Source organism: Callorhinus ursinus, unplaced genomic scaffold (genome assembly GCF_003265705.2).
Source record: "Callorhinus ursinus isolate GAN/ISIS: 27379988/994484 unplaced genomic scaffold, GSC_fseal_2.0 scaffold23, whole genome shotgun sequence".
Classification (NCBI taxonomy): Eukaryota; Metazoa; Chordata; class Mammalia; order Carnivora; family Otariidae; genus Callorhinus; species Callorhinus ursinus.
The window spans coordinates 12,494,145-12,508,298 of record NW_027397085.1 but is presented as its reverse complement, the minus strand read 5'-3'; the positions used below and the strand labels follow the sequence as shown (position 1 = coordinate 12,508,298).

Here is a 14,154-nt window from a genome sequence, read left to right as displayed (position 1 = left end):
ACACACACACACACATATATATATATATATATACACACACACCACATCTTCTTTATCCATTCATCTGTCGAGGGACATCTTGGCTCTTCCCACAGTTTGGCTATTGTGGACATTGCTGCTATAAACATGGGGGTGCACATACCCCTTCGGATCCCTACATTTGTATCTTTGGGGTAAATACCCAGGAGTAAGCCTGCTGGGATTTTGAATGGGATTGTGGTGAATCTGTAAATTAATCTGGGAAGAACTGATCTCTTAAAAACATGGTATATACCTTGGTTCAATTAGGTCTTCTTTAATTTCTTTGTATAGTGTTCTGTAGTTTTCAGTGGACAGGTCTTAAATATATTCCATTAAATTTATACCTAATGGGGTCATGTTTTTGGATGCTTTTCTAAGTGATTTTTTTTCCAATCACACTTGTATTTTTCTTTTTTTTAATTATGTTAATCACCATATATTACATCATTAGTTTTTGATGTAGTGTTCCATGATTCATTGTTTGCGTATAACACCCAGTGCTCCACGCAGAACATGCCCTCTTTAATACCCGTCACCAGGCTAACCCATCCCCCCACCCCCTCCCCTCTAGAACCCTCAGTTTGTTTCTCAGAGTCCACAGTCTCTCATGGTTTGTCTCCCCCTCCGATTTCCCCCCCTTCATTTTTCCCTTCCTACTATCTTCTTTTTTTTTTAACATATAATATATTATTTGTTTCAGAGGTACAGGTCTGTGATTCAACAGTCTTACACAATTCACAGCGCTCACCATAGCACATACCCTCCAATTCTTAATCTCAGGAAATCTAAATGATATTTTAAACATTTTCGTTCCTATTATTTGTTGTTAATATACAGAAATGTGACACACAAAAGTTTATATTGACATTGTATACTGATATTATGCAAATTTCTTAATTTAAACAGCCTTTTGGTGAATCCCTTAGTATTTTCCTCATATTATGTTGACTGTGAATAAAAATGTTACATTGTTCTTTTTTAAAAATTGTGCTAAAATATACATAATATAAAATTTACTACTAGTGATATTTAGTACATTTACAGTGTTGCACAGCCATCATCACTGTCTAATTCCAGAACATTTTCATCCTCCCAAGAGGAAAGCTCATACTCATTAAGCTGTCACTCTCCATTTACCCTTCCCCCAAAGCCCAGGCAGCTACTGATCTGCTTTATATCTATAGATGCACTAGACTCTGGATATTTTACATTAGTGCAGTCCTACAATATGTAGCCTTCTGTGTCTGCCTTCTTTTACTCAGCATAATGTTTGCAAGGTTTATCCGTGTTATAGCATGTATCACTATTTTATTTCTTTGTCTTCATCACTTATGTTCTCTGTTATTTTTTTCTTTATTAGCCATCTTAGTGGATGAGAAGTTGTATCTTGTTTTGTTTATTTTTAATCTGTGTGTCTCTTTTCTTTTTCTTGCCATACTCTGCTGACTTGGACCATCAATACAGTGTGGTATAGAAATGGTGAGGATAAATTGTATATGTGTACCACACCTTTATCCAGTCGTCTGTCAGTCAACACTTAGATTGCTTCCATATCTTGGCTATTATAAGTAAGGCTGCAATAAACATAAATGTGTATCTGTCTTTTCAAAGTAGTATTTTCATTGTTTTTTGGAGAGGGGGCAGGTAAATTACCCATTAGTGGAATTACTGGATCATATGGTACTTCTATTTTTAATTTTTTAAAGAGCCTCCATACTGTTTTCCACAGGGACTGTACCAATTTATATTCCCACCAACAGTGCTCGCCAAGTACTTTTTTCTCCACATCCTTCTCAACACCTATTATTTCTTGAGCTTTTTATTTTAGCCCTTCTGACAGGTGTAAGGTGATACCTCATTGTGGTTTTGATTTGCATTTTCCTGATGATTACTGATGTTGAGCATCTTTTCAGGGGTCTGTTGGCCATCTGGAAAAATGTCTACTCGTGACTTCTGCCCATTTTTTTCATTGGATTGTTTTCGGGGTTTTTTGGTGGTGGAGTTACATAAGTTCTTTGTATATTTTGGAGATTAACCCCTTATTGGATATATCATTTGCAAATATCTTCTCCCACTCAGTAGGTTGCCTTTTGGTTTTGCTGATGCTTTCCTTTGCTTGTACAAAAGTTTTTTTTATTTTGACATAGTCCCAACAGTTTATTTTTTTCTTTTGTTTCCCTTGCTTTAGGAGACATATCTAGAAAAACATTGCTATGGCCAATGTCAAAGAAATTAACTGCTCATATTCTCTTCTAGGATTTTTGTGGTTTTAGGTGTCATATTTAGGTCTTTAATCCATTTTGAGGGGTTTTTGTGTGTGTGTCCGTTTGTATGCTGTTAGAGTGTGGTCAGGTTTCATTCTTTTGCATGTAGCTGTCCAGTTTTCCCAGCGGTATTTATTGAAGAGACTGATGAGATCTTGCCATTTGCCACAACATGGATGCACCTAAAGGGTATTATGCTAAGTAAAATAAGTCAGACTGAGAAAGACTAATACCATATGATTTCTCTCATTTGTAGAATTTTTAAAAATGAACAAACAAAAACCAGAATCAGACCCATAAATACAGAGAACAAACTGATGTTTGCCAGAGGGAAGGGGTTGAGAGGATGGGCAAAATGAAGGGGAGTGGAAGATAGAGACTTACAACTCTGGAATGAATAAGTCATGGGGATAAAAGATACAACATAGGGACTATGTTATATGGTGACAGATAATAGCTACACTTACGGTGAGCATACCATAACATATAAACTTGTCAAATCACTGTGTCATACACCTGAAACTAATAAAATATTTTTGATACACAATCAAATAATCAACTATAATCAAATATAACTATAGTGTCAACTATAATCAAATAAAAACGTGAAAAAAATTCTAGACCCAGAATTATAACCAGAAAGAGCAGGAGCATGGAGATGGCTAAACCCCTAAGACCCAGGAACACAGTGTGTGCTGACAGACAGGAAGATAAATGTAAAGTAGGGAAGAGCAAGGAAAAGCTGGCAACCAAGAGGATGAATTGAAACCTAAGCCACTTTCATTGTCTCTGATCTTGATATTGTAAATATGTGTCAGAGAAACTAGACCCCTTCATCATAGAGTTAGATATGCATCCCTCTGGCCCCGAGGTGGAGAAGCTGAACTGGGATTCAGGGGGAGTTGAAGTTACAGCCTTGTTGAACTGACTGTCCCACTTGAACAAGGTGAGCCAGCATAATAAAACTATGGGGATGGAGGACAGACCGGGAAATGGGGAGGAAGATATGACTATGAAGGGCCAGCATGCAAGAATTTGAGGAAGATAATGGAACTGTTTCATATCTTGCTTGTAATTATGTATAGTCAACCCTATGCATTTCTCAAAACCCAGGGGACTGTATACTACAGGGTAATTTTACTGTACATAAAATGTTGTAAATGAAGGTGAAATAAAAACTATTTCATAGAAACAAACCCTACAAGCTAAAGACTATAAGGTCAGTATGCTAATTTAACTCTATTTAAACTGGCCACGGAAGACTGCAATAGGCAACTTGTAAAATACCAGTCATAGCTGCATCAAAAAACATGAACAACTTAGGAATAAATGTACACATTATGTATAAGACCTGTCTATTGAAAACTACAAAATACCTTTAAAAGAACTAGGGAAGAAATAGCGGTGTATATCTCAGGAATAAAAATTGGTTTAGCATTAAAAAAACAGTAATATAATTCAATATACTAGTAGAATACAGAAGGAAAAAAATGAACATTTTGATACATGTGGAAAAATTATTTAATAAAACTCAATACCCATTCATGATAAAAGCTCAGAAAATGGAAAAGGAAACTTTTTTTAATTTACATCTTATTTTTTATCTGAGTGTAGTTGACACAATAGTCCATTTTTCATTTCAGATAGAGTTTTTATCTTTAGATATACCATTTGTTTGGTGTTTAAGACTTTTTTGTTTTACTTGTGTTTTACTTTTAGTACTTGAATATATTTATAATAGCTGATTTAATGTCTTTATCTGCTTATTCAGTCATTTTCACCTTTTTCTGGGTATATTTCCATTGATCAGTTTTTTTTTTCTTGGTTATGGGTCATTTTTGCTTTGCACATATTTTCTTTTTTTGGTAGGTTAGACAGTTAGATTTAATACTACTGAGTGAATATTATTGTCTTGCTTTAAAGAGTGTTTTAGCAGGCATATAAGTTACTAGTGATTGAATTTCATCTTTTGCAGGCTTATTTTTAAGTTTTTATAGGATTTTTTTTAGTAGCCTTTACTCTAGGGCTAATTTAGCTCTCCTCTTTAAGGCAAGACTCTTCTGGAATCCCCTAAATACCTGAGATGTTCAGTGAGATCTTTCTACTCTAGCTAATTGGAACATGAACATCTTCCCTACTTGCTGTGAGCCCTGTGTCAATAAAGTTTACTGTAGATGTAAGACTAGTAGATGTCTTTTCCTTGGTAAATTTTCTTTATCTGGTTCTCTCGTATCTCACGCAACATGTGTTCCTACTGGTATTCAAAGATTCAGAGGAATCTTTATGCAATTATCTGGAACTTTTTCTGTTTGTAGGGTTCTCCTTGTCAATACAGTGTCCTATAAACTCTAGCTATTTAGCCTCTATATACTTCAATCCAGTCTTCATTTTATTAACAAGGGTGCTATGATCTTGGGTCCTCCTCCCTCCATCAAGATTCTGAAAGTTCCCTAGGGCAGAAATCAAGGGTGATTTTTAAGGCTCACCTCATTTATGTTTCTTCTCTCAGGGATCACAGTCCTGCAGTTCTTTTGCCCAACATCTTAAAACAATTTTTTAATATATTTTACCTAGTGTTATCTATTATAATGCTGAGAGCATGTCCAATACCACTTACTTCTGCCTTGCCAGAATCAGAAGTAGTTTATTTTATTTTTACTTGAATCAATTTTCAAGTAAAATTTTAATTATCTAATTTAATATATTCTCCCATTAAAGCAATAATGAGAAAGTTAAAGTTTCCTTTTAGTAACTTCTAATCTTGGTCTTTCTTCCTTCACATCTAACCAATGTTGTCAACTTGGTACATGGCCTCTTAGGCACTTTTTCTATTTATGTTTGTTTCCCTAGAAAAGTTGTAATACTGCTTATTTTTAGGCTGTATATGCTTTTAATAGTATAGCTCAGAGTGCGGTTATTTCTCTTTCACTTGACTTTTTAAAAATAACAAACAGTATGTAATCTTATTAGTACAAACAAATCTAGCTCACATTCTTTACATGTCATGGTACTATTTTCAGCAAGAATAGAGATTGATCCTCAGTAGCTCATCTTCTGGACTTGCTGCAAATTCTTTCCATTTTTTCTAGGCATTTCCAGCCCTCCTGGGATGTTGCCCTATTTCTCTCTTCCTCACGTATACCTTTTGCCTGGAGACAGACAAACATCCATTCCACCCCTGATAAAAATACCCCAGGGCCTTTTTCTGTTTCTGGTTTTCACCACTTTGATATGGACCGTTCTTTGTGTTGTTCTCATCTATTCTGTACTTGGAATTTGGATACATTGTGCTGCTGTTTTCTCGATTTTTCAGAGGCTCCTCATAATTTCTGGTTCACTGAAATCTCCCCATCTATATTTTCTAGTTCAGCTCTTGGTTACTTTCTGTAACTGTCTTTGATAGGTTCTTTGTTTTGAGAGGGAGGATAGACTAGAGTATGTACTCACTTTACTATCTCGAAACCAGTAGTTACTTCCCTCTGCCTGAATTTTTCCTTCTTTCATTTTATGAGAATCTAGAATAAAATAAAGCTTTGTATGCCTGCCCGACGCTCTTGTGAGGACACAGGTATTAGGGAGCACTAAGATGATGGAGCTAGAGACTGTTCCTAGTATCTCCTCCTCTCTTCCTAACTTTGCTTCTGTTCAATAATACCTTCTTTATTTTGACACGGACTTGCCTTGCCCTTATATATTCTTACTATTCACGTGGTAAGTTGCATTCTGTTAGCCAGATTTAGAGTTCAGGCATCATTAATAAAATTATAAAGTTTCTCTTTGGCCCACTATAAACCCTTCTCAGCAGACTTTATATTTGCCTTTGAAATATTTTCAACCTGTGTTGTTGATTTTTGAAACATGACAAATGGAAAATGTTCAGACCTTTTAACAAAAGTATTTTTTCCCTGTTACAATCTTGAATTTGGCTTAGCCCTGTTGTTTATAGTATATAAAATACAGTTGTGTACAGTATATGAAATAATGAAATGTGGTCTAACAGAGAACAATAGCTCATGTCCCTTTCCCATTTTAATTAATTTGTGGTTTTTTGGGAGCCTGACAGAAATCAGATAAAGATGGTTTCTTTATAGATCTTTCTGATATGTAAATAAATCATACTGAAACTTTTCTTGTATACTGAGCCACCATTTAGTATCTTAAGATGTATTCATGGAAGAGAAAAGTGATATAGGTCCCAAAGGAACCAACTTGGGAAATTAAACCTAGAAATTCTGGGTGATCTTGGTTCCAAGTCACAATCTAATGTAGATTATTCAGCAAAGGTTCTTAAAGAGATTCTGTCTTGTTTCATTCTTGTCACTGTGAATACAGACTTAGCAAGTATGTTTAGCAATTTCCTTACTTATTTTGTTAATCTAATTATAGTATCTAATAATGCCACTGCTGGTGAAATCTAAAAAGCATTGTGCTTTGGCAACTTGGAAAAGCTACTTCTATGTAAAATCTGATCCTGGGAATGGGTATGTGGACAGAAGCCTTATTTTTCCCTGTTCTTCTCAAGAAACTCTATTCTGCCATCATAAAATGAAATTTTGTATACCCAGAAGGGAGCTTAGCAATTATCTAGAGTTTTTTTACAGGGGAAGAAACTGAGACCCAGAGAGGTAAAGGCAAATTGGCCTAAGGTTTGCTAAGGTAATAAAGAGTCCTATATCTCCATGCTGGCCTGCCCTGCATTTTTCTGATATGTATATAGTTTCACCTGTATATCACATTTATTTCTACACATCTGTTTCAGAAAGCCAAAGTTATCTCTCTCTAAAATTATTTTGTTCTAATGCAGCTGAAATTTAGTTGAGGCTTTTCTACTTGCCTATGCAATTATTCTTCTCCCCCATCCTGTTGTACTTTGAGTATCTCAATAGATTATATAGCAACTTCTTTATTTTATCATTAGTAGAGTCCAGATGGAATCAGGGATTAAAGACCTGGGAAAGTTGTCATGAATGGCATTATTTTTTCCTCACACACAGGAAAAAGAATAGGGTGCCAGATTTGTCTATTGAGTGACTTTTTGCAAAATTTTAAATTTAATTTGATGAAATCAATGAAATGGAGGCTTTTTTTTTTTTTTAATTCACAAGTGGTTATTCCCTGAAAATTTGTTTTTGGCTTTGTGAGTTTGTTTTAGGGATGGGTATGAGAAGAGGAGAGCAGTGTATATTTTCTTCCTATCTAAAACCGAATTTATATTTTTATGTTTTACTCAAATGTGAAATTTGTTACATAAATCTGGAACTGGTAATGACTAATATCATGCATTTTGATACAACAGGATAGACATGATTCTGCTGATGATCAAAGTATTTGTAGTGTGTGGCACATGGATATAGAAGCTCTTCCAGAATGGATAAACTCCCTAATACAAAAAGTAAGTTCCTTAATTTTTGAGTACTTAGGAATAGTAGTAAATTAGGAATTTACTACTTTCAGGATTTTTTATCCTCATTCTAGAGCAATTTTTCTTGAATGAATTGTTTCAAGAGATAAGAAAGGGTCTGTAACTCTTGATTACACCTACTGGCTTCTTCATTATTCCTGGAGTGTTGCAGGTACTTTTAGGTCTCAGACTTCAGAACATGCTATTTCCCCCTTCCTTGATTGCTCTTCCCACAGTTATTTACTGATTCCCTTATTTCCATATATCTTTATTCACAGTGAGGCATTGCCTGTGCAAACTCTCTGTTGCCCTACTCCACTATTATCGCTCTTCACACTTCCTTTCTCCCTTCTCTGACTTATATAGCTATTTATATTTTACATACACATACAATATGCAATATATAGTACTTGTAAATATGCATGAGAATATATGACCTATATAAATATAGACATAACTATACGCATACATACACACACACGCACACACTTACCCGCTACATGTATTGCTTACTGCTCTTGTTAATTGCCTAGCTCCCCTACTCGAATAAAAACTCCATAAAGTCAGAAGTTTTTCTCTTCTGTTTATTACTGTACCTCCAGCACCTAGAACAATGCCTCCCGAGTAAATGAAATATCCTATATTATTCGTGTATGCATACATATATAAAATAAACTGGATAATTAATGATTCTCAGTGGTACAATCAAAATCAAATTACCACATTTTTAGGGCTCCTTAATGAAATATTATAAGAGCAGGAACTCACCTTGTAAACAGTATGGTATTATTTCTCACATTTTGAAGCAAGTATTAGAAAAGTATAAGTAATGTGATTTTTTTAAAAAAATGTAGTTGCCATTCTCCACTGACTTTGTTGTTGTTAAAAAATAACATTTGATAGATATCCTCTGCATTCATTTTCGCATTGTAATGATTTCCTGGGAACATGCCAGTGCGCTGGTTTTAACTGTCCTGAACTTTACAACATGTATGAGGGTGCTGCAGATATTCCACTATCTCTCCTGAAAAAAATAATTTTAAGCCAGTTCATTATTAATTTTACACTTGAATATAGAAAATGCACTCTTACGTATACAACCAATATCTTTTGGTTTTATGTAAAAAGGCAGGAAGAGCTTTATTCTGTTGGTTGGGTAAAGTTCCCTCCCACAGTGTTTGGTATGCAAGAAGGGTATCAAAACAGACACTTTTCTGTGAGATTTTACTTGCAAATTAAGCTCTGTAGACTGATTTGCTTCCTGGTTCCATAGTGTATTTCTCTTTTCATTAGTTCACACTATATCCATATTCAACCTATTGTTTAAGAGACTCTTTCAGAATGCTTAGGAGTATTGTTGAGATGGGCGTGATGTGCAGTATGTTATCATTCTAGAACTTTGGAATTGCTTATCTCTATTTATTAGAAGGCTTTTTTCCCTTTACTGTTCTGTCTACCAATCAGAAAACAGAAAGCTAGCCTTTTCTGTGGCATAGAAAACTTTCATGTGATTGGCTTTAAAAAAAAAAAAATACGACTCACATTCTCTTTGATTACTTTACAATGAAAGCATTGTCTTACTTTCCTTTATTACCTGTAGGCCCAGTGGACAGTTGGAAAACTGAATTGCCCTTTCTGTGGGGCCCGTTTAGGGGGCTTTAATTTTGTCAGCACTCCAAAATGTTCCTGTGGCCAGCTTGCAGCTGTACATCTCTCTAAGAGCTGGACCGATTATCAGCCAACACGGGCAGGCCGACTAATGAGACCATCGCTGAAATACTTGTCACATCCTAGAGTTCAGTCAGGTTGTGACAAGGAAACTCCGCTGACAGGTGGCGCCTCCAGAAACAGAAATCACGGGTTTTTAAATATGGCCCAAAATAATAATGGCCCTGGAAGATTAACAGAAGCACTCTGCCTGGAGGTACGGTCAACATATTTTCAGATGAAGAATGAAAAACTGCTCTTCAAAGCATCAGATCCAAAATACCAGCTTTTTGTTCCTCAGCTTGTGACTGGCAGATGCACTACAAGAGCTTTTCATAGGAAATCACATAGTTTGGATCTGAACATCAGTGAGAAACTGACTTTATTACCCACATTTTATAAAATACATAGTAAGACTACTGCCTGTCCCAGGCTAAATGAAACACAGCCTATTCACCTTTCTGGCTTGCCTTTAGAATCTAGTAAAAATAACTGTTCCTTTCAGATTTCATCCAATTTTGATCCTAATATGCTGCTGCAAAGATTTTCAGTGGCTCCCCGTGAGACCCAGACACAAAGAGGAGGAGAATTTCAGTGTGGTCTAGAAGCTTCTGCAGTGTACTCTGACCATGCGAGTTCTAACAACCTGACTTTCCTGATGGACCTGCCCTCAGCTGGCAGGAGCATGCTGGAGACCTCGGACCAGGAAGAGCCCCTCTCTGCACTGGACTTCCTACGCTCGGGCAGTTTCTCCTTGGGGGCCATTAATCAGAGGCTCAGTAAGAGAGAAAGGAGCAAGTTGAAAAATCTGAGAAGGAAACAACGAAGGCATGAAAGATGGCTACAGAAGCAGGTAATTTTTTGAAGAGTTTACTAAAAATTCCGTGTTGTGAATCTTGGGGTTTGGAGAGAGGAGCTAACTTTGAATACCTTTATTATAAAAACATGGTTTTAATGAGTGTTGAAATGACATTACTGTCTAGGTGAACTTAATAATCATGCACCTCTCTTAAAATTGGCAAGTATAAACCTGTCTCTGTGTTCACATATGTTTAGAAAATGTACTTTTGTGAAGATTTCCTCAATTCTAATATTTTATATGAATATTAATCTCATGATATTGGGACGAGATCATCATACATTTTAAATTTATTCATGTTGGGATTATTTGCAAGATTTTATTTCAGGTTAGGTTGAAACAAAGAAGTTTTTCTAATTCAATCTAGTGACAAATTCATTGACTTTCATCACTTTTAACTTAAATGGATATTTTCAAGGAACATTATGTAATTATTTGCTCATATGATCCAGATACGGTTAACTCTACTAATTTGTGAAGTTTATCTTAATAATAACTGACCCTTACTGTAATTTTATAGGAGTGTGTGCTCGTCTATGGTTTAAACTCCTGTACCTATAATGATATGTGCAAAAATGGTTATGCGAAGGTATTGAACAATAAATTGCAGGTGCTCTGGAGACCAATTAAAGCCAATGGATGAGGTGCTCATGAAAATTTGGAAGTTTGAGGACCAGTATGTTTCTATGTAAACTTTTATTTGCAAATTGCCTTTGGTACCTACTTGTTTATAATAAATAGCAATCCTCATTAATCAGTATGTTGAATATTAACAATGTCCACAGAGCTTAAATATAGAAAGCTGCAACTTTGCATAATAGTTCATTTTTTTAAACAATTAAGCAAACTCATTGCTTATGATCCTAGTCAGACTGAATAGAATAAAATTACTGCATCAAGTGCTTCAATCAGGTTCATTATTTTTCATTGTTTGGTTAGATAGTTTAATTATAGGTAATTATATTTTTGACTGCATGCTGACGAGAGCATTGTAGTTTGGTTTACTTGCAAGTGATGGTGTAATGTGACATCAAAGCATAGATTGTAGAATGTGAAAAATGAATATATTTTAGCACCGCTGTAATATACTTCATGGTTAATTTATTGAAGCTATAAAATACAATATCTTTTATTGAAAATTTGACTTAAACCCATAGATAAATTGGAGATGGTCATATGTTAAGTGAATATTCAGAAAGTCAACCTTAAAAACAATGTAGAGGGCTTAAAATAATTCTCTAACAAATAGAAATTTAAAAAGTATAAAAATTATACTTGCTCTGTACTATAAATATGTGCAGATAACATCTTTGCAATTTAAAAAATGTGTTTAATTCTTGAGCTGGATACTTCTGAAAACTTAAACTATATTACTGGTTATTTTCCAGCATAGGAACACTATTTTTATACAATTTAAAGCTAAGTAAGACCAACATCAGTGTTTTGTTTTGTTTTTTAATAAAGCTACTTTTATTCATTCACATACATGTGATTTAGCCAAACTGCTTGGCTAATTGATCAGAATGAATGAGTTCTAGTCAGACCTGGCAGGTCAGTATAGGGAGTAATAGGGCAGGGTCCTAGGAGGTTCGGTTGCACAGGAGCTCCTGACAAACAAATGCCGAATGCCTCCTTAGCAAAGAAAATTTAAAAGTCTGTAGCAGCATGAAAATGACATGAGTTAGTGATGTGAGTGCACACCCCGCTTACAGCCCAAAAGAAGAAGAATTTTTAACAGTTTTGCTAATTCAAGCAAAAAGATAAGTCTTGGAAAGATTTCATATCTGAGCTAAATTAATGGCTTAGCTCTTCAGCTCATTCCATGTTTAGTAAAGAGTAGTTAATTCTGTAAACATTTATGAAATATGTGTTTCATATACCATGCCTTTGAGTAATGACTTCAGTGCAGATCCTGGTCTTTTTTATTTTTTTAAAGACTTCTTTATTTTAGAGAGAGAGCGCTCACAGAAGTCGGGGGAGGGGCAGAGGGAGAGAGAGAGATCTGAGCTGAAACAAGAGTCCAGCACCTACCCGACTGAGCCACCCAGGTACCTCCTGCCCTTTTTTAAATAAGGAAGATAAGCATACAAGATATAAAGGAAAGGTTACCTATTCTTAATGATAATTTTTTTTAAGTTTAAAATAATTGGTTGGGAAATCTAGATTTCTGACTTTCATTTGATATTTTTAGTGATTTTTTTTCACAAACTAGACATTTTTATGTGGCAGATACCATGATAGAAAATGTTAATGACACTACAAAAAGTTATTTAAATTTTTGAAGCTTAAGGGTATAAGTGAGATTAATATTGAAATAGAAACTACAACCAATTTTCAGTGTTTTATTCAACAGATGTTAATTAAACTTCTACTTTGGAGAAAGACAGTGCTGAGCAAACCTCTTTTTTTATTCACCATAGCCTTGTTGGGTTTCTGTTTTAGTTCTTGTAATTATTATGTGATAAAATAGATTTATTCTTGGCATATAACTCTATTATCTCAACACACAGATTCATATAACAACCACCACAGTGGGGATACAGAGCAGTTCCATCAACCCCAAAATCTACCTTGTGCCTTTATAATTGTGCTTTGATTATATCTTAATAATCATACCCTGTCCTATCTCTAATCTCTGGAAACCATTGATCTGTTCTCTCTTACTTTAGCTTGTCTTTTTGATGATGTTGTAAAATAATAACACAATGCTATAAAATTATAATCTTATAATATATAACCTCTAGAGACTGGCTTCTTTTATTCAGTACAGTTGCCTATGAGATCCATCCAAGTTGTTGAATATATCTGTTGTTTGTTTGTTTTGTTGCTCAGTAATATTCTATTATATTAACAAACCACAGTTTGTTCATTGACCTGTTCAGGACAGGTGAGTTGTTCCAAGTTTGGGCAATTATGAATAGAGCTGTTAAAAACATTCTTGTACAGGTTATCGTGTGAACCTAAGTTTTCATTTCTCTAGGGTAAATACTCAGGAGTGAGAATACTGGATTTTATGGTAAGTTATATGTAACTTTATAAGAAACTGTCAAATTGTCTTCCAGTTTGGAAAATGGTTATACCATTTTGTATTTCAAGACATGATATATGAGAATTTCCTTTGCTATGAGTCACACCTGGTATTCTCAATATTTTTTAAATTGTTGTAAGTAGGTATGTAGTCATATCATATTGTAGTTTTAGTTTGCATTTTCCTGATGGCATTTTCCTAATAATGTTGAACATTTTTCATGTGCTTATTTTTCCTTTTGTATATATTGTTTAGGGAAGTGTCTGTTTAAGTATTTTGGTCATTCTTAATTGAGTTGTGTTCTTTGTGTTGAGTTGTAAGAGTTCTTTATATATTTTGGTTATGAGTTTTTCATCGCATATGTGACTTTCTCTGAGTCTGTAGTTTGTCCTTTTAGTCTCTTAATTTTTTTTCCCTGAATAGCAAACATATTTAATTTTGATGGTCTAATTTCCCTTTTTTTTTTTTAACAGATTATGCCATTGGTGTCATACCTAAAACCTCTTTTGCCTAATTCTAGGTTATAAAGATTTTTTCCTGTGGCTTCATCTAAAAGTTTTATAATTTTAAGTTTCACATAAAGAATTATGATTCATTTTGAGTTTATTTCTTTTAATAAAGTGTGAGGTTGAGGCTGAGGTTCATTGTTTTACATAGAGTGCTTGATTGTTCCAGCACCATTTGTTGAAAACACTGACCTTTGTCCATTGAAGTGCTTTTGCAGCTTTGTTGAAGACCAATTGGCTATATGTGTGGGGGTCTATTTCTGGACTGTCTATTCTCTTCAGTTCATTTTTGTGTGTCTAATTGCCAGGAGTCCTTTTTCTTAGTTATTGTAGCTTTAATAAGTCATAAAGTAGGATTCTGTGATTCT

General features: G+C 34.7%; 1 protein-coding gene across 4 annotated transcripts in view; it reads left to right on the top strand.

Moving 5' to 3' along the window:
• The window catches only part of RNF180 (ring finger protein 180), a 187,148-nt gene that overhangs the window by 40,772 nt on the left and 132,222 nt on the right, over nucleotides 1-14,154 (top strand). For all 4 annotated transcript variants that reach the window (XM_073905421.1, XM_073905420.1, XM_073905422.1 and 1 more), the window contains exons 3-4: nucleotides 7,582-7,677; nucleotides 9,287-10,246. In XM_073905421.1, the coding sequence (XP_073761522.1) occupies nucleotides 7,582-7,677; nucleotides 9,287-10,246 (1,056 nt within the window). The remainder of the gene's footprint in view (nucleotides 1-7,581; nucleotides 7,678-9,286; nucleotides 10,247-14,154) is intronic.